The following is a 20,801-nucleotide window of genomic DNA, read 5'->3' on the forward strand; positions in this document are numbered from 1 at the left end:
TCATTAGAAACTTGTTAAGGATGAACTATTAATGGGATATCACAATGACGTTGGAGTGCTTTTTTATTGTTGTATTAGGTAATAAAACAGAAACATGATAATACATACAAGTGTCTAAATCACTGATGTAGAGGATATTTCTATCACCAATTATAATTATTTCTGTATCGAATGACCTGTCTTTTCCTGTATATTAAATGATGATGCCATGAGTTACAAAGTCTTGTTGTTCTATTTAAATGATATAACAAACTTTACGAATCAGTTACAAATGAGTGTTTTAATTGTGGTGCCATCAACATTCATATAATTATATGTGAGAAACGTGAAAAAATTAGCACATATAACATCAGATCGCCAAAACATCTTTTTTATTCGGTTCGGTACATTGGTTTATAAACAATATGTAGAACGTCTCTGTTTTGTGTGTTTGCGTTAAGGTTATGTTTTTGGATTTTGATTTTAAATCATCCCACTGCTTACGCTTCAGTATTTTTTGCCGATATCTCTGTTAACTTAAGGTTTATATCAATGAAAAAAAAAGAAAAACAAAACAAAACAAAACAAAACAAAACAACAAAAAAACGAAAAAAACAAAAGACAAAAAAACAAACAAACAAACAAAAACAAAAACAAGCAAACAAACAAACAAACAAAATATAACTGGACAAAAAGGTAAAATATTACAGCATCTGTTTATTTGAAATTCAATGAAAAACATTCACCACCTTCTTCTTTAGCATCTTGAATCTGAAACTTATAATATATATATTAAACTAACGAGGTTCTATCAGGACACATGTAAACATTTCTTTACCTCCAAAATATTTCATGTCCTATGATTATCACCACGAATGGATATCATTTGTTCTATATATATTTTTTGATGGATTACATTAACGTGAAAAAACTTCTGAACATATTTTTCTCAGACATAACAATATTAGGTTAACGAAGAAATCTTAAACTTATTTCTCAGATTCTACAAAGTAAATTCCAGACATCCCACTTTAATAATAATGAACAAAAATCATCCTTGGCGCTGAAATGAAATATACTTTAAGTTTATACCTTTTACCGGTATGGAAAACATCCTTTGCTTCCAGAAGTAAGTATCATTTCTGGTGAACGGGATACGAAAAAGATAAAAAAAAAATGATAAAACTAAAATTTCTCATTGTAGGAATGGATAATTAGGTCGACAAGTTCAATATCGTGGTTGTAGAACAATGAAGAGTTTCTCGATGTAGTTTAAGTCTGCCCCAAAGGTCGTATGTTGCATAATTTTTAGTCGGCTTTAGAAGTATTTTGTCAATTTATTCACTTTGAATGTCAATAATTCACTTTGAATACCAATAATGAATGTGATTAAAAATGCTTAACGCAATTTCATTAAAATTCTACTTTGAATTTCGAAATGTTCGGGTTCGGATATTAACACTTTCAATTATAAACTTAACGCCAGAATTCAACAACAAGTTTACTTTATCAGAATCTGACATATTTGATATATCACCGTGGTTTTAAATTTGAAGGACAGTGCATTAACACAAATGAACAAATAGAGTCGAATTTTAAATAATTGTTTCTCGTAGCCAATCCATTGTGATATACACAATAGTAAAATCATGGTAAAAAGATAAAGGGAAGCACCACATCATTACAGTAATCACTGGTCTTATTAATTTTATTTCAAGTTAAGTCGGACACAAAACATAGTACCTGGGTTTTCTTTAATTTGTTGTTACGTTATGGTTTCGAAGCAAAGATCAACATTTCTTTGTGCTTCAAATATTTCACTAACGTCCATGGGTTCGACTGGAGAAGTCTGGTAGTCCAGTGCAGATGTATATACGTGATATGACGTTTTTACACCATATTTCCCTATGTGCTTCAGAAGAAGGTTGTGCAAACAGTCCACATATATTTTCTTTGTGCATACTAACTATTCGACATTAAGCTTGCCATTTGACAATACGTTTTCATTAAAGTAGCTATCCATTCCATATCACTGTTAAGGCTTGAATTCATTTGCCTGCTCATACATGTAAATTATAGTTTAGTGATGTTTATTTGTCAATAAGACGTCATCGACAGGCAGTGCAATCATATTGAATCATAATATTTACGAACAATTTAGTTATTTACAATATTTAGTGATACAGATTTAGACATATAGGGCATACAAATGATTTGAGAATGGCTGTGATCCTAATTCCACACACAAACTATCCACACAAGGCTGTATAATATAATTTTTATATTATAACATATATTAAACAGTATGAATATAATTACCATGTGATTTTATCAGTAACAAGAATAAAGATGATACAATTAGTGATTATTATTTTCATTTATAAGTCTTCATTTATTTTGTTTTTTATTTAAAAAAAACAATACTGTAGAAATTAGAGGATGATTGTCTTCTGTCTCCCTTTTATCATTGTGTCAAGATTATCATGTAAAAAACAGTTTGTAAAAAATGAAAAAAATAAAATTCCTCACTGTCATTATTTTTAATAACACTTGTCGATATTGTCATACATGAAGTTTATGAAAAATATTAAGGAATAAAGTATTATGACATGTATATACATATTGATATCACATATGTATAATTGGAGAGTTGTAAGAAGAACGTCGATACACATATGCAACTGGAATAATTTAATGCAATTCATTTATTCGTAGATAAAAATATAAGGTATATATATCCAGATTAGTTTTTTTTCTTACAGTTTCGATTAATAGGAGACATGTGTTATCTGTAGGTGTTTCTAGGAAAGCAGAGGACGCTTACCCCACCGGTGCACCTGGTCCATGCTCCCAGTTTTTAGTGGAGTCCGAGTTGTTGTTACTTTGTATGTATGATTTTTAGTTACTTTATGTTGTGTATGTCTGTTTTGCATGTCTGGTCTTTGTCCCTGGATAACATTCTTTTGATTACCGCTATAACCTTAGTTCCCATGATTACTCTTGAATATTAATATTTCGAAAAAAAAAATACATGTTTATCTTTTACAGCTTTACGTCGACTAGATTTTTTTCCATAACTATTATGACAATACTCATTATGTGAGACGACATTTTTAACATTTTTTTCTGTTCAAGATACTAAACTAGTAAAGAACTCGATATTCAACAGGTTAATTTACTGTCAGACTAAAATTAGTCACTCAGTGCTTCTGAGGGCAAAGGTTAAATTTGATATGATTACCGTTATGAGAACTTCGTCCTCTATTCAAATAGGCGTTCCAGGCAAACTACACTGTCTAAGTCGAATTTGCAGAATAAACAATCATTTACTGCTTATTCATTGTGCGGCTTCTTGTTTTTTTTTTTATGTCTATTTGCTTTTGTTTTTTTGCATAATTGTATATTATATCAAAATTTTTAACCCATAAGAAATTATTATTCAAAACTATTTTCTGTTCTTGATAAACAAAATTTGTTAATGAACTGGAATGTACAGAGATTTGCGAACGGTCGGGTCAACCACTTCACAATCAACAATCAATTTATCATTTCAAATTTGGAAGTTTTCTTTTGACGGCAGAGTCATTTGAGTTTAGAGGTGTGTAGTTTGCAATTGTCAATGATTTCTTCTGGATACTGATGATATACCGAAAACTGTTGTTTATCTTTCAATTTTTCTCACCAGTTTATGCTCATGCTATTTCACAAAACGCGTGATGACTTTTTTTTTTCTTTCCATCCGTGCGCATTTAAAATCTGTTGACATTTTGGATTTCAAGTTTATTTGTGTGCAAATATCTAAGTACCGCTTCACAATTACATAATTCCCATCAGGATCAAGAATATAATAAACATGTTATAATTCATGGATCTTGTTTGCATTTATCGAAGATGTTCTTATAGGCTAGATCGTGTTAGAATTGATATAATTATCCAGCGGTCACCTAATCATAAACCGAATAGTAGTGGATAGATGAGTTTTGTTGAACGGATACTCAGATAGTTTGATGGTTAAACTAAATTGATAGAAATATGAATCATCGTATACGACCTGTTTCAATGACAACTATAACATTTTATGAAATATCTGGGTGGCCATCTTTCATCACACAAATTGCCAAATGTTTGGTCCGCCATCTCTGAGAAAAAATGTCAAATAAGACCATATGAGAACGAAAAAAGGAGGAAAATTAGAGAAGGAGCAGAAACAATATGTGTACCTAAACTTTACCAGGGGAACATACTTAAGAGTATAGTGTATGATGAAATTTCTACTGCTATCTTAACTTGTTCTATGTATCACGAAGTACGGCCCTGATGGGTGAATGAAAATAAATTTAGTGAAATAGTAGTTAAATTCGTTGATTCTTTAAATATCATTAATTTCCTGTTTTGACGTACGTATTTAATCTTTGTAATTGGTGCTTACGGAACTCTTAATTGCAGCACATTTTGAAAAGGACATATTCATACATTTATTTTGAAAATCACATATTCATACGCTTGTCAAAGAGGGTATCCAGTCTTACCACAACACTACCACAACACTTGTTACTCCTGTAGTGGTATTAATTCAATTTGGATTCTGAAAAATTCCATATGATTTTTCAACGCTGTATACTTATAATCCCCATAATGAGTTAAAATCCCGACTCAAAAACGTACATCGTTGTTTCTTAAAAAAATAATTACAAATTATCTTCCAAATATACAGGAGGGATTTTTGATTGACAACATATTTGTCCAGTAGGGTGGACGCGTTTCTCAATGGGAACAAATTGTACTCTTCTACTTGCTGCCCTATCTCTTCACTCTTATGAGGTTGACTTTATAGCTGATCTAATCCGACAGAAAGAACATCGTGTTGCTGGATCCTTTAATTACAGTTTCCGAAATATTGATGATATTGATTATCGTTAAACAATCCTAAATGAATAATTGGCATATATAAAATATAAAATTGGCACTTGTTTTTGTTGACTTGAGTTGAAGATTACAGTATATTTTTAAAAAAATCCAGCTCTGCATACTTATAAGAACAAAAAATATGGCGTATGTAAATGGTTAAAGCATCACGTGCTTCCTTCTGCACTTTGTATCAGCTCTACAACTGACATTAATTTTATACGGATTAGTACTTTTTAAATGAAAATAGAAAAAGGTTTTAAGTATCACCCGTTCCTTATTAGGAGGTCGGTAATTCATGATTTGGTTTTGTTCGTTTTGTTGTTTGTGTATTCTGTCGTTTTTGTTTGGTGGTTTTGATTTTGATGTCGATCACTAATGCATTATAACAAAATCACGTGTATACCACTGTAAACCTCATATTACTTTAATTAAAAAAAACCCACGTGTTTATCTTTTATTATCCTAACCAATAAAGTGCAGTAAAAGCAATACGAATTATATGGCTATCAACTATTTACAGATACTGCATTTGAACCTAGATGCAAAAATATAGAATAATTGAAAGAAACTGTGCATGTTACATTAATGTTTTATATATAGATATAAATAAGCAAATGACAAAAAAATATTGTGCAAAAGGAACCACATAGTGTGAAAAATAAGAGGAAGACTGGTCGATGATCACATTAGCTCGTCTCATTTTCTTGTCGATTTGTTTTATGTTAGATATTAACCGGTATTTAGATAGATTTTGCTATCAGCTGTGAAATAAATCATTACCGTAATTACGGTATGCAAATATTTCCATATTTATCATGAATGGATATAGAAATTTTGCTACCACAGAGGTTTGCCTTGCTTCCAATAAAGTGGCACTATTGATTATCAATTAAACTTATGCAAAGTTCAAAGAAAGAAATTATTAGAAAAACACCAAACTATAGAAACTATAATTTGATTGATAGTTTGAATTCAAAAAGAGTTAAAACATCATTGATCATTCCTCTGTAGAATATGTAACTTGCTAACACATATAAATGTACAACGTGTAAAACAAAGTGGTAAATTATCTATATAAATAGTTGAACTACGAGAGAACAGCCAGTTCATAGGCTTATAAAATCACATCATTCATTGGTATTGATTGAAGGATAATATTCACTGCGAAGTCTGCAAGACTTAGTCAATGCAAAACTGTTCTGATCGTATGAAGTGCTATTTCATCTACGGATATATTTGATCTCATTTCATGTGTTGAAATTAATTGAGACTATCTTAAAGGCATCACTAATAAACTGTACAGAATTCAGGTTACAATTATTTCAGTGAAAATCTTTTAACGGATAACAAAAGAATGTTAAATTGAATACTTTTTATTGTAATAATGGGATGTCGCCAAACTAAATCAGAAAAGGAGGAACAATCTTCTCCAGCCAACACGTTGGACGAAATACAAGGCAATGGAATACCAAAAGTTGATCCAAGGCTCCCATTAGATGCCAGACAAGTTTTTAAGCTTAAACAATCTTGGAAAGGTATAAAAAGGAACATTGAAGAAACAGGAATGGAAATGTTTGTCAGGTAAGTTTTTGTACTATTCGTGTACATTATTACTTTACAAACGTTTATCTCTGAATTGCAATATTTTACCATTGTATATACATTTTTACGCTGGCCAATAACTTTCAAACATTGAATACCAGCACCGAATTGTCGTGTTTATAAAGTGTGAAAAAACCTCTAATTTTCGTAGACCCATTTTTAATATCGCTTATTCCGTAACAAATGTTTTCTAGGAGAGCATAAATATTAGTCCGAGGTGTCAAAAGTAAGGGAAGTGTTTTCGTGCTTCGTAAAACCAAGTTTTAATTGAAACAAAACGAAAAGAAAATGGGTGAAAAAAGAATCAATAAGGAAGGTTCAGAATTCATTTCCGGAAGTAGTACTAAGTAACTTGAAAAAGAAACATTATTCTATTTACAATTTCCCTTATTCAGGGAAAAAGTGTAAGAACATTATTGCCGAACTGATAAACTCAAGGCAATAGTCAAAAGAAATAGTAAATATGTATATTCCATAAAAGAAAAGACAATACATGCTGAACATTACATGTCAAAAACTGTAGTACATGCTGCATCAACCCGAGACTCTCATTTCACCCCAACCGGCCCGCGAGGTGATGGCGAGGTGATGTAGGTCTAGGGTTGATACAGCATGTAATACACATTTTAACACGTCATGTTAATTATATCATATACTTTAACCAGACTCGAAGTATGGTCTGTGAAGGGATGCAATATAGGTCTAGGGTGTAATATAGGGTATGCAATACAGGTCTAGAGGTGTGATAAAGCGTATGCGATATAGGGTAGACAATATAGGGTTTAAACATACACTTATTATGTATATACAAAAGAAGTTATATTTTAATCTGAATACATGTATATCATTTCCAATGGAAATGGTGAAGGACTGCTTAACTGCTTTTTTTTTTGTTGTTTTTAGTGTACTTAAGCTTGACCTTTAATGACTGTATACTAATTTCGCATCTGGTGACTACCAATATTTAAAGTTTTCTTCTTCGAACGTACTGTTGACTTGAAATGCATAATCAATTTAAAGAATTTGACTTGGATAAGCAGGTTGACAGTGTAAGTCAAACTGTTTTTGCCAAGTTATGAACACGATTGGAAGACTTTCAGATTCAAAAACGGCTCTCACATCATGCATTTAATAACAATCCTAGTACTTTTATTTTGTGTTATAAGAATGAATTTTAGGTCACACAAATTAAAGGAGTGTCTCACTATTCAACAATGTGTCATTATTCGACACGTTTCTAACGAACATTATATCTAATGATGTCTCATGGAACAGGATATTCTACCGAGTGTCGACAACATCCTATTGTTATAGCAGAACGTCGGCACGTAGCCTTCTCATATAAAATAGGATTTCATTTAACAAATCCGCTTTATAACTTTCTCTGATCTCTCCAAGTACATATATGATTTAATTATTCACTTCAATTAAAAAACCCAGCTATCAAACCTGAGATTCTCGATTAACATACTTCGGGGAAATAATTTTTAAGTATTTCCACTTGAACTGCTTGACAAAAGTGGGAAATTAAAACAAACCTGTAATGCCCTTTAAATCTCTTACTATATAAATACTCGACTAAAAACGGTAACAATTCACAAGAGTAATTTCATATTTTCAGGTATTATGAGTTGTACAATTTCCTTATCATCTTATTCCTCATTGCCCCATAGATAAGAAATGTGAATAGCACATCATTTGCATATTGCCAAAAATAATTAAATATAGCCCAAATAACAAGAAATTAATCTAATTCATCTTTCCCTTGTGGTCTATAAGATTGGAAGCTATTCTTTTTCCGACTTCCACGTAAAACGGAGTCTACTCCATTCCCTATTGTCCAAGTTCACCCTTTCCTTCGTTACCCTTTGCCACATTTTGAAAGCTCACTTATGCCTCATTGACTTTTATATAAAAAATAGGAAGCCCCGTTATGTATATGAATTATTTTTTTTTAATATTTTTTTTAATGACGATGCTTCTCAAGTTATTTCCTAAATTGTTTTAGAATTACAAACAAAATATCCGATATAATAAGACAGACGTTTTGATTGCCAGTTTATGGAGACATGTAATCCTAAGCATAGTATATCGTGTCGAGTTTAAGATCGCAACCCCCCCTACTTTCTCATGTAAGCCACATCACTTACACCTTTCATTATATATCTCACAAAAAAAAAGATATAAGCTGAACGAAGTTTTCATTCGCTATCGCTTAAATGAATTTAACGGTACAGTTTGTCCTTTATCTACCTAATCTGAATTTTTTCTTGGTATTTATGTCGTATTTTTTAGGAATAATGGTCGAATGGTGATTTTAACATCAGTATTTATGCTTTTTTTATCAATAAGACCACATGCTAGGCTGAACATAATATCTGAAACATATATACTGCATTTATCAATGTACGTAATTGATTTAAAATCTACGTCATTAATCGACCAAATGGCAGATATCAACATAGCGTGTACATCTTTGTTTAGATTTACAGCCGTATTTATGCAGTGTTGTAGCGGCCGGTACGGCAACCGTACCAATACTATTTGGAAGTACGACATAAAATTCACACATGTAATAACCCTGGGCTATTACTCCTCGACTAAAAATATACTCATGCATATTTGTCCACGAAGTTCCCGTTTAAGGCTTCGTCATTTCTTTTTTCTATCATATCGAAAGTATTTCGAACCAACCTCAAAATTAAAATAAAAAAAAAAAAAAAAAAAATCTTTGACGTAACATTCCTTCAATAGTCGAACAGGTGTTAAGTATTAAATAGGCCTAATAAGAACACAACTATTTATAACAGCAATGTTCTCTCTGATTGTTATTTGCAATGCTTAATTTCATTTATCAATCATATGAAAGAGGCATGCAGAAATAATTCATAGATTTGGAAAACGTCACAAAAATACGCGTCTAACATCAAAGTACGCTTTTAATTAATAAACCCGATAAACAAGAACATGTTAATTTTTGTATTAAACCCATTCTCATCATCTTAATCTGTTTTTAATAAACTTAGTTTTGAACGATTTCAGTTGAGCAGTTTTGTAATAAATGTCCATGCAGTCATTACCAGTGAATCGATCTATTTTATTTGATCAGTTTCTTGACCTGGTTTTAGCCTGTTTGTTTAATGAACACTGTACTCACTGGGGTAGTAATTTGGTTTTGCTCCTTATACTGTTAAATAATTGCTTTGTACTCTTGTGTGGTCTTTATTAACACTTAATCATATAATGATTCACCAATTTCATTCAACCCAGCTTAGCTTCATAATCACAATAATGTTTTTCTGACGATTGGTTATTTGTGTATTATTTTAAGTTCTATAACAAAAATCAGGCTTCAACATGAGGTTTCTGCATATCACGGATGTTTGATTAATTTCACATAGAGAATGTTTACGATTCAAACACCAGATCAGTTCTGGTTGAACAATTATTGTTCTATTTTTGATTCAAATACCAATTAATGTGCATGCAAATAATCATCAGTTTTCGTCGAGATGTTGTAGGAGAATTGTGGCCAATAAGAAATGAGTAGTCAAATCAGACAAGTGTGATTGTTGTTCGTTCTTCTGTTTCCATGTTTATGAACTGTAAAACAAAGAGTTGATCTGATGTTTAAAATGTCGTACTTGGATGTTAAACAACTTAATATTTGTTTATTTGAGAAAATTAACAACAAAAATAAGAAAACCTTTTTTCAGCTTTTTTAAGCAATCTTTTAACCAACAATAAACATAATAAAACAGACGATTACATTTTTGTAATAGATCAGAAATAAAGGTTTACGTTTCGCGAAACGTGGAATAAGTCATCTACCATGCACCTCAAAATTAGGTTTGACATATTATTTTTACCCTAAAAACTAAGTTTTATCCAAAATGGAGCATTTTAGAAATTGGGTAGGGGGTGGATTGCTCGGTTGCCATGGCACGTTTTTTTTAAATGAACTATTGTTCTTCGTGTTGCACCCCACCACTGTACAACATTTGAAGGTCTTGGCCACCTAGGTTTTCACAATGGCCTATATTTTGACCTTTTTTTGGCTGATGCCATTTCAAAACAGCAGTTTTCTTCGGAATTTAACAAAAAATTGCACAACTGCAGATGGTACTGCATACATGTGAAATGTTTCGTACTATTTCACCTTATGGTCTTTGAGAATTTCCTGAAAATTTCATGTCTGGAAAGCGGAAGAAGATGGGAAAATATGGATAAAAATTGAGAAAATATCGATAAGTCACCACCACTTCGTGGGTCAAATGTTACGCCAGATGGAAGGTGATGTACAACAAAGTATCCGGTTTCTTGTAGATTTTGTATTGGTTTTACTTCAGTTATATGCAGAGCCGGGCCCGCTACACGATCTGTGCCACGAGCTTGTTAAAGCCAAAGATTCATAGTATTGATTGGCGTCGGGTCTCTTGGCTATTTTATCTTTAGTAATCGTCTTGAGTAACATGGTTGGCGACAATACAGTGCTCATCTAGTACGTGTAGACTACTACGTGGCTGTGTGTGTTGCACCCCAATGTTGATCAGTATTAAGTCCGTAAATTTTGTCAAGCTGCTTTGAAAAAAAAACTTATCAAGTAAATATAGAAGGATGATTCTTTGCAGAAAACATTCGTATTTAACACTAGAGTTACGACTTGCAATTACCTTTTATGATAGTCAGCTGTCTTGCGTTGCGAAACACGTTTTAAAGCCATGAAGCATTTAATTAGTAATTCTTTTCATCAGATTCAACAATAATGAATATTACATTAGAGAAATCAAATGTGGAAAAGAGGAAAAGAGATATTTTTGTCAAAAAGCTTGAATAAGGTTCTTCATAATCGTCATCAATACTACATTTTTTTTTATTGAAATCCAAACTCACTATATTGATAACTCAATATCAACGTCATTGCATATCCGATTACATTTCAAGTACCCGACGTATGGATCCTTTGATTTGGATTTCGATTTGAACCAACACAAGCATTACAACCCCATGCTTGTCAATTGTCTTATTTCATAGAGTTGTTGCTCAGTATGTTAAATTCTTGCATGTAATTCTTCACATCTTTTAGAAACAAAATTTCGTGTTAAGGTGGTAACAATAATTTTAGTAGCTGTGGCAACTAGAACGACACATATTGTGATGAAAATATGTGGAAAATCGTGTTTTCGTTAGAAATCCTACATTTTGTATTACTTCTGTATTTTGACTTACCATGATTTAAGAATAATTATCCCAGTGTGTTATTTCGATATTCTGTTTATTTCCTTGAGTAGGCTTCAACGTCATTCAGTGACATTTTTAAAATGCAATGTAGCAAAACCAATGTCTACTATACATGACATATATGTCATTGTTCCAGCAGATAAAGCCCAAAACAACATTGTTTTTGTCTGCAAAACATAGAAAATTATAGCAGTAATAAGACCTATACTGCTACCACACTCTCCAAAGAAGAGATGGCGGAAAACAACAAATCTGTGCTATCTTCTTTTGCGTCCGCTATCAAAGATGATGATTGTAATAAACTGTCTATGTACTGGATTCTTAAACTCCACAATAATCCATACAAACAACGGTACTTAGCATAAGCTGAAAAATGTGCCACCAAACCGCTTTCAAAAATTTTAATTTCTATACTCAAAGCTGTCAAAGAGGGTCTGCAGTCCTACCACGACACTTGTTACTCCCATAGTGGTATGAATTCAATGTGGATCCTGAAATATTCTTCTGGAAACCCTCAATCAAAGATTATTATCAGAATACAACGACATTAAAACCTATAATTGTATAATACGGTACACCAAGACACAAACAAGTAGTTCTTTGTAGGGATTACTCATACTTTGAAAAATAGTAAAAAATCATTTTCCAAATTTATCTAAGATGTTTTTTATTTATTTATTGTGATATTTCAAAAAACGGTCGATATTCCAATGGGAACAAATTGTTTTTCTCTACTTGCTGACCTATTACTTCACTTATATGAGGCTGATTTTACAGCTGGTCTAATCCAAAAGAAGGAACATATTTAGCTAGATCCTTTATTCTCAGTTGACCTCAATATCTGGGATTGGGTTGGTTAGTACGTCGCTTGATTTAACGTATGTATACAATCTGACGTTACAATAGTTAGACGTTTTACAATAATGACGTTATGTAGTAACGTCGGTAACAATTGTCCATTGTTAAATATTCTTGACACTGGGGCCGCCGAAAAAGTGGAAAATCTGGGGTCGGTTCATCTTCTGATACTCGCTCTATAAATCCACGTTTTCTTGGTCACTTATTATTTCACCATATATATGGAGCGTATTTCTGTCCGTTTCAGTACGATATTTTTGTTTGTTGGGAGCTCAGGGCAATCATCAGTGAAAGGACATTTTGCATAATATTTCTTTTCTTTTAGTGTAATTCCAGACTTTACGTAAGACTCGACACAGTTGACAGCATTCTTTGGAGATATGCCCATCGATTCTAAATTCCAAAATCGTTCTAAGTCGTGTTCCTCCAATTTATGGTCTAGCATTACATTCAGCATCATAGTTGTCATTGTAACTGCTGTTCTGTTCATTAACGGACCGGAAATAAACAAGATAACCCAGTTTGGATTTGACGGCTGTAGGGCCTTGTCTTCGAATGATCTCATCTTGTACTACTTGCCAGTAGAGATTAGCACCAATCAACAGATTGGTGTCAAATTGGTTGTCTCTTGTGATCGGATGTGCTAGTCTATGTCCTCTTAAGTAGGACAGCTTGGCGGCCTCAAAATGAGCTATATTTCTGAGTGGATTGGCTATCCTTGGCACAACGAGTACTTCTATTGGTAACACTCCACCATTTTCAGTTTCTAGGTAAATAGTTGCTTTGTCCCTGTTTCTGATGTTACGAATGGTGGCTCCAAAAGTTGCCAAGTTTATTGTTGTAGTTCCATGGGGTCTTATCTGCAACTTTGTGGCAAGATCTTATAATAAACGACTTTTGGGATCTCTCATCAATAAAATATTAGCCATGGTATTTTGATTGTTGTACCACACTGAAGAAATGGCAGTTTTTAGTAAACCTCTGCAGAAATTGATACAGATTCAGCTCTACTGCGCTGACGGTAACAGATTTAGCTTGGTCTACTGGTTTATTTCTTTGGTAACATAAACTAGTATGGTGTTTCTTTTCACAAGCTCTACATGTATGACAAGAGCGACATTCAGATGCTTTGTGTGTACCCAAGCAATTGTTACATAACTGTTTCCTCTTAACTATTGCATATCGTGCTTCGGTCTCTTGTACTTTTGTGCAATCATTTGATGAGTGTGGCAAGTCGCAGTATGCGCATAACTTCTTGGTATTTGTTTTTAGTGTATTATCTTGCCTCCTAGACTGTGATTTATAACTATGTTTATGAGGCGCTTTTGTGACAAAAGTTGCGGTATGGGTTGTATCATCAATATTAACTTATAACTCATAGCCTACTTCTTCTGATTGTATTTCTTTTTCGATTGCCTCTCTGAGTGAATTATTGTTCCAATTATTACCATTGACTCTAGTAAGATTTTTTCTCATTTTTGACGGTAACTTTCTGAATATGATGGGAGTTGAAAGGTCTACATATGTTTCATGACTGGCCGAGGGATTCCAAACCTCTGATACTTGTCTCTATCTTATTATAGAAAATACTTAAATTTCTCAATGACATTGTCGGACATGGAATATCAATTAACTTTTGCATATGTGCATCAATTATTTTCTTCTTTTGGCCAAATTGTTTCTTGAGTAATGCAACTGCTTGGTAATAATTTGCGTGCATAAGGGCTAATCCGGATATGCATCTCTGATCTGTATCATGAAGTTGAGCTTTCAGGTATTTGAATTTCTGAATATTTGACAGTAAGGGGTTATCATGTACAGATGCTTCAAATTATTCCCAAAATGTTTGCCATAACATAACGTCGTTATAAGTTCTAAAGTTTGGAGTTTCTGATGAAATCTTGTGGCATTATTACTATGATTTGCCGTATTTTCTACGGAATGATTCCAGGGATCTACGGGTGGTCAGATACATGTACTGATATTTGTTGTGGTAGGTGAACAGAGAGATTGGTATTTCGATTCATGTCACAGGGTGGGTATGAACGTTGTGCATGAGAGCGAATTTGAGGATTTGAGGGTGAACTCACCATTCCTGATGACTGTTATTTCCTTAAATTTCCGAATTGTCACTCCCACAAAAAATATTATAATCGTCAGTTCCTGAGATTTCCTGTTCCACAATCTCTCATTCTGTTTCCTCTAGTATGTGGTCATCGTAAGTCTGTAAAACTTTCTGCTTCTTGGTAAGAGTATCAGTGATTGCCGACAGTTCTGCTGTGCTAATATCATCATTCCGAATTTTCTCTGCTGTTTAGTTGATAAGTTTAGTAAGGGCACTTCTGTGGCCTCGTCCCCCGTTTTTGAATTTCTATCCTGGTCACGGCACCAATATCTGGGATCGGGTTGGTGAGTTCTTCGCTTTGAGTATAAAGAGACATTCGCTTGATTAAACTTGTATTCAATTTCAACGTATGTATACAATCTGATAATACAATAGTTAGACGTTTTACAATGACGTTATGTAGTAACGTCGGTAACAATTGTCCATTGTGATATATTCTTGACACTCATAGATGACGTATTATCGTTAAACAATCCTAGTTTCGGGGCTTTATTACATTGCATCTACCCCAAAGAATTTGAGATAAAGGATACTATAGACATTGTGAAGTCAGCCTCATAACTAGATCGATGGTAGAGAAAAAACTATTGACCAGACTGTACGACAAACGCGATGACTTTTCATTCCGTATTGTCAACCTTCCTTTCATCTCTCAATACCCCTTCAGCACCTGCATACGGTGTTTTCATATCAACTCATACATTATGCCAGAGCTTGCCGTAACTACACAGACTTCTTATATCGCGCTAGACTTCTTACAAAACGGCTTATGAAAAACGAGTTATGTTGGTACAAGATGGAAGACTTCACTTCAGAAGTTTTATTTCGTCATCATGAACTCGTGGATCGTTACGGTGTATCCATCTGCACCATGAAAACTGATTTGTTCAACGTGTCATTATTTTCTTTTTTGTCTACCCTGGGCTTGACTTTTCCTGAGCAACTAAGCGGTTTAATCAAGAAAGCAGAGATGGCTTACCCTACCGGAGCACTTGGTTCATGTTCCCAGTTTAAGTAGAGTTGCTCATTTACGTTTGTTACTTTGTGTGTATTATTTTGATATTTTATGTTCTTTGTTGTATGTGTCTGTTTTCTATGTCTGGTCTTTGTCCCTGGATTGCATTCTTTTTATTTCCGCTAGAATCGTGGTTCCTTAGATTACTCCTTAATTCTGAAATGCTTTTAAAAATAAAATTAGAATATGATATCATAATGGTAGCAGTTAAGATAATAATAGAATAATTGACAGTAAGAAAAAAAATCGTTTTTGGTGCATAATTCTCTCTTAAAGAAGGCACAAGTTTGCCATAAAAAATATGAGCCGACCTGATTTAAAAAAGAGAATAGGGGTTTTGTTTTACAGTATTTGAATTGTCACATATCATAAATGCCCCGTGCAGGTCCGAGTGTTAAAAGAATAGGCCTGCAGCAGCGCTAAGCTTGTCGTAAAAGGCGACTAAATAGTGCTCAGAACCTTTGCTGGGGGCTAGGACGCTCTGCCCACAGAGCACTGGGATGTGTGCCCCAGGAGATGAAATGGGGTACCCCTGGTGTGTTACATGCTGGGGTTGTCAGGCTATAATACGGAAAACCTGACCGCAAACCATAGTGGTGCATCATGTTGGGAAAGATGCCACGTTCCTCGCACGCTAAAAAACCGTACTGTGGTATTCTCCCGGAGTAGGAACCATAGGGCTCCGCCACAGGAGGCTAAATTGCCCGACCCTACCCACCTTTCCCTATTTCCAGTGGCAATAAAAATTTGTCGACCCCATTGTCCTTGTGTCCCATCCCTTTTTCATTTCATCATCATTTCATGTTCATTTTATCATCCATTTCATGTTCATCGTCTGAATATAGCTGAAATATTGCTGCTCGGACGTTAAACCCCAACAAACAAACAAACATATCATAAATTTATACCTTATTACCGTGTACCATCAGATGGTGATATGAACTGTTAAATTCGATAAACGAAACATGTACACTTTCAACAGCCGAGTGACATAGGTAATACTTTGCATATCACATCACATCTTAAAAAAAGAAATAACGAAATTAGTTGAATAACTAATTGCATTGTGTCGTGTTTACAAGGCGAATGATTTAGACGATTTCTATATTCTGAGCTTTTTTTTTAGAACGGGAGTGGTTGGGTAGTGTGTAAAGAAGAGTCTTTAATTGAGTATACTGTTCAACAACTTCGTTCCTTGCGTCTTTCGTTCACTTTGGTTTGTTTGTTTGTTGGGGTTTAACGTCCGAGCAGCAATATTTCAGCTATATTCAGACGACGTTCACTTTGGACATGACATTTTAAAAGCCATTCGATGGGTGTGTCTTTAAAAGCAAATGACTCTTATCCTACCAGCACACCTACTCCGTTTTAAATTGGACTTAGGTTTCTCATTAACTTATTAACTTTTTTCTTTGTAGTTATTTTGGTTACTTGATATGTTTTGTTGTGTTTGTCTATTTTCCAAGTTAGTCACAATCCTAATATGATATTCCTTTAATTACCTTTCGTATTCTGGTTCCCTTGATTTGATTCCCTCTCATACTTAAAATAATTGCGTATGTTGCGAAATCCTAAACTATCATATATTCACATGTTCTGACGCTGTTAGGTTAATTAATAATTATGAATAAAATAAATGTTTTCTTCATTGAAGATCTGGATTTTTAGAAGTTAAAGTTATATATGGACAGAATACAAAACAAAGTTTTGCCAACCTTTATTGCTGAGCTAAATATATTTTATAGGAGAAAATACGTTTGTAGTTTGATTATGATCAATTATTTTGTTAAATCTCCGTAGACGATACAAACACTAAAACCTTCATGAATATTTTAATTCGTTACTTTTTAAAGTATATGTCGGGATGAATGCTGAATTATTACAATGTATGAATTTCAAATATGGAACCATTTGGTTAATTTCAATTAAAATATGACTTTATATTTTGTTACATACAAGTTCTCCCAATCAAGTTTCCCTAAGTTTTAAAAGTGGTTAATTTTTTTAAAATTGTTTTATTGCTTTCGTTTCATGTGACAAAAAATGGATAGATGAAAACTGAATCGTTGGTTGTTGTATACGTCAACCGTGTTGAATGTAAAAGCAATGACTTCGTTTAACATAAAAACCAAATGCTGTGTAGTAGTGGATGATAAATGCTGATTTTACATGGGTAATATATCACATAAGGATAGATTTTCTTTAATAGGAAAAAAATCATATGCATTATGGTACATAGGTTGATATTAATTATGGGTGTAGAGGACATTAACATTCCTTTGCTTGTCAACAAGTTGTAAACGTTGACTCTATCGGCGTAACATTCTGAATTAATCAATTGTTTAATATAAACCAGTAAACTAATATTGATTACTCTTAATTAAGTAAGAAAAAATATATTATATGAACTCTATGTCGATATTTAGATTTAGACAGCTCTTCAAAACGTAGAAACACTGATACTGGTCTTATAAGACAAAGCTCACCAAATTCACAGAAAAAATATTGTGGAAGTATTTTAATTCGTGTATACCAATTTTCGTGGATTAGGAAATACAAGTTCGTGGATTCTTGAATTCGTGGTGTTCGAGGTTTTCAGTATACATATCAATGGAAATCTCCGTTTCGTTGGTAACCAAATTTTGTGTTTTGGCCTTCCCACGAAAATCACGAAAATTGGTACCCCACGAACAATAGTACTTTCACAGTATTAGGCTAAAACTTAACCGACGCTAGAATCAGATTTATTTAGTAGAGTCCAGTATGCTTACTTACTTTTGTTATGTTCTTTCATTTATGTGACTATTTTTAATGTCTAGTCTTTACACTTGGAATATATTCTTTTGACTACTGCTCGAATCTGGGTTCCCTTAATTACTCATTTAGAGTGTATTAAATAAGCATCAAACTCAGTCAGGCATAATACCCTCATTTCTTAGTAACATCTCACAGAGAAAACCTGTGGGTGTTGTCAACATCTGTTCTAAATAGGTCATGTTACAATAACGTCATACAAATTTTTAACATTCAAAGACAAGAGATGTTGTGTTTATATGAGTTTTGCTACACTGGCTACGTGAGCATCCTATCGTAAAAAATAGAAAGAGTGTCAGCATTGTATTTGAGAAACGTCATTCATTATATAGATAACAGCTATATATCGACCTTTTGCTGTGTAAAATTTCACTTTAAATACTTACTCCATTTTCACTAAGGACCTTTTCCGACCAAAAAAGTCACAATACTTTTCTGTTCTGGCATACATGTAGGTGTATTTCATCATGAATAACGCTTCGAAAATTCAAACATGCCATTTGCAAAAATTATGAATTATGAAGAAAATCGCTTAAAAAATAATGAAACATATGAATAAAATCTATATTATCAAAAGATCAATGAATAGCCAGAAATAAATAATAAAATAAGATTGATTACACGTGCCTAAAATGCTAGAAGATCAACCAGCTGGTGTTATTTAGAACTTTTGATGATATTTTAATTATCTTCAATTTCTAATCAATAACTTTGTATTTTTTAATATTTCTTGGTCCAGATTTTATCAATTCGGTAATTTTGTTAGTACCCTTCATAGTTTATAAAATAGATGTACATTTCAGAATAGGAAAGTTGAAGTAGTTAAGTGTATAAGAGTAATCAAGGGAACCAAGGTTATAGCGGTAATCAAAAGGGTCTTATCATTAAGATAACATTAGGAAAAATCATGACAAAACCTCGATATGTGGAATTAATTTCGATCTTTTGAAGTCATGATAATAGACTACAAAACAGTAAAATATCTGTAACCTGAAATAGAACACACAGATGAAGTTATGATGCCTTTGTATTCCGATGAATATCAACAAATTTGTGTATAAGTTAATGTATGTAAGCTAAACTATTAAAAAAGAAACAGAATTTAGTGCATATTCATCTGATTTTACTATTTAAGAGCAATCAAGGGGACCAAGACTCCATCGTATATCAAAAGAATACAATCCAAGGACAAAGACCAGACATGGAAAACAGAGAAACACAACAAAGGATATAGAGCAACAAGAATAATAAATACAAAGTTACAAAAGTAAATGAGTAACTCGGACTCCACTAACAACTGGGAGCATGTACCAGGTGTACCAGTAGGGTAAGCGTCTTCTGCTTTTCTAGAAACACCGACCGAATTGCTCATTAAAAGTCAAGTCCGGGGTAGACAAAAGAGGAATGAAAAAGTATGACATGTTGAATAAATCAGTTTTCATGGTGCAGATGGACACAACGTAACAATCCACGAGTTCATGATGTCGAATAAAACCTTTCAATTTTGTAGTAACATAATCTTTTTCCAGAAGCTTAATTGTAAGACGTTTATTGTAAGTTCATGATTTATGTAATGTTTTCTTATTCTGTCTCGTATGTATTGAATAAAGTTCCATATACAAATCAAACAAACTGTATAATGAGGGATGGCACAGATGGTATTGACACAGGTTGTTGAAGAAACACGGACTTCTTGTACCGTCCTTTCCTAGACTTAAGTTGCTACAAGTCATATTTACAGAGGTTTTATGGTCGTCATCGTGAACTTATTCGGCAATTGTGGTATTACCCTTTGTTATATTATGTTATAACATTATATAATTTAAAATTTTATTTTGGTATATAAGTTTTGTCCAAATTAATGTACCAAATATGAACTCCATTCTCATATCATAGAGATTGTCATGATCATACTAATGTTTGGTAATACTCGTACTATAAGAGGTAAATAACCTTTCATTTGACGATCAAGCAGGCACAGGGTGTAGGTGTTATAGAAACCATTTAAACACTGTTAATAAAAAAATTAACTACTCAGTGTCATTGATATTTTTATTCAAATAAACTTAATATAAACATAACATAACCTTTAAGATGGAAACAATGTTTTACCAGTACCCTGAAGTTGATTAAAGACATTAAAGTAAAATTGCATTTTCATTTGTGTAAGCATGATTCATCATGAATACTCATGCATTTTATATTTCGAATAATTTCTAAAGTCATTTTGCTTCTATCTCATATAATCAAATGAATCCA

At 33.0% G+C, this 20,801-nt stretch overlaps 1 protein-coding gene across 2 annotated transcripts in view; it reads left to right on the plus strand.

The window, feature by feature from the left end:
• Positions 1 to 20,801, plus strand: part of LOC148624061 (neuroglobin-like) — a 65,233-nt gene that overhangs the window by 10,658 nt on the left and 33,774 nt on the right. The window contains exon 1 of one of the 2 annotated variants that reach the window (XM_088566559.1): positions 5,890 to 6,468. The exons of the other annotated variant lie outside the window; for it this stretch is intronic. Within the exon in view, the coding sequence (XP_088422685.1) occupies positions 6,272 to 6,468 (197 nt within the window). The 5' untranslated portion in view covers positions 5,890 to 6,271. Of the gene's footprint in view, positions 1 to 5,889; positions 6,469 to 20,801 lie in introns of those variants that run through there. 2 annotated transcript variants of the gene reach the window in all.

Source organism: Perna viridis, chromosome 2 (genome assembly GCF_037379345.1).
Source record: "Perna viridis isolate PV_CMFRI_1.1 ecotype Kerala chromosome 2, ASM3737934v1, whole genome shotgun sequence".
Lineage (NCBI taxonomy): Eukaryota > Metazoa > Mollusca > Bivalvia > Mytilida > Mytilidae > Perna > Perna viridis.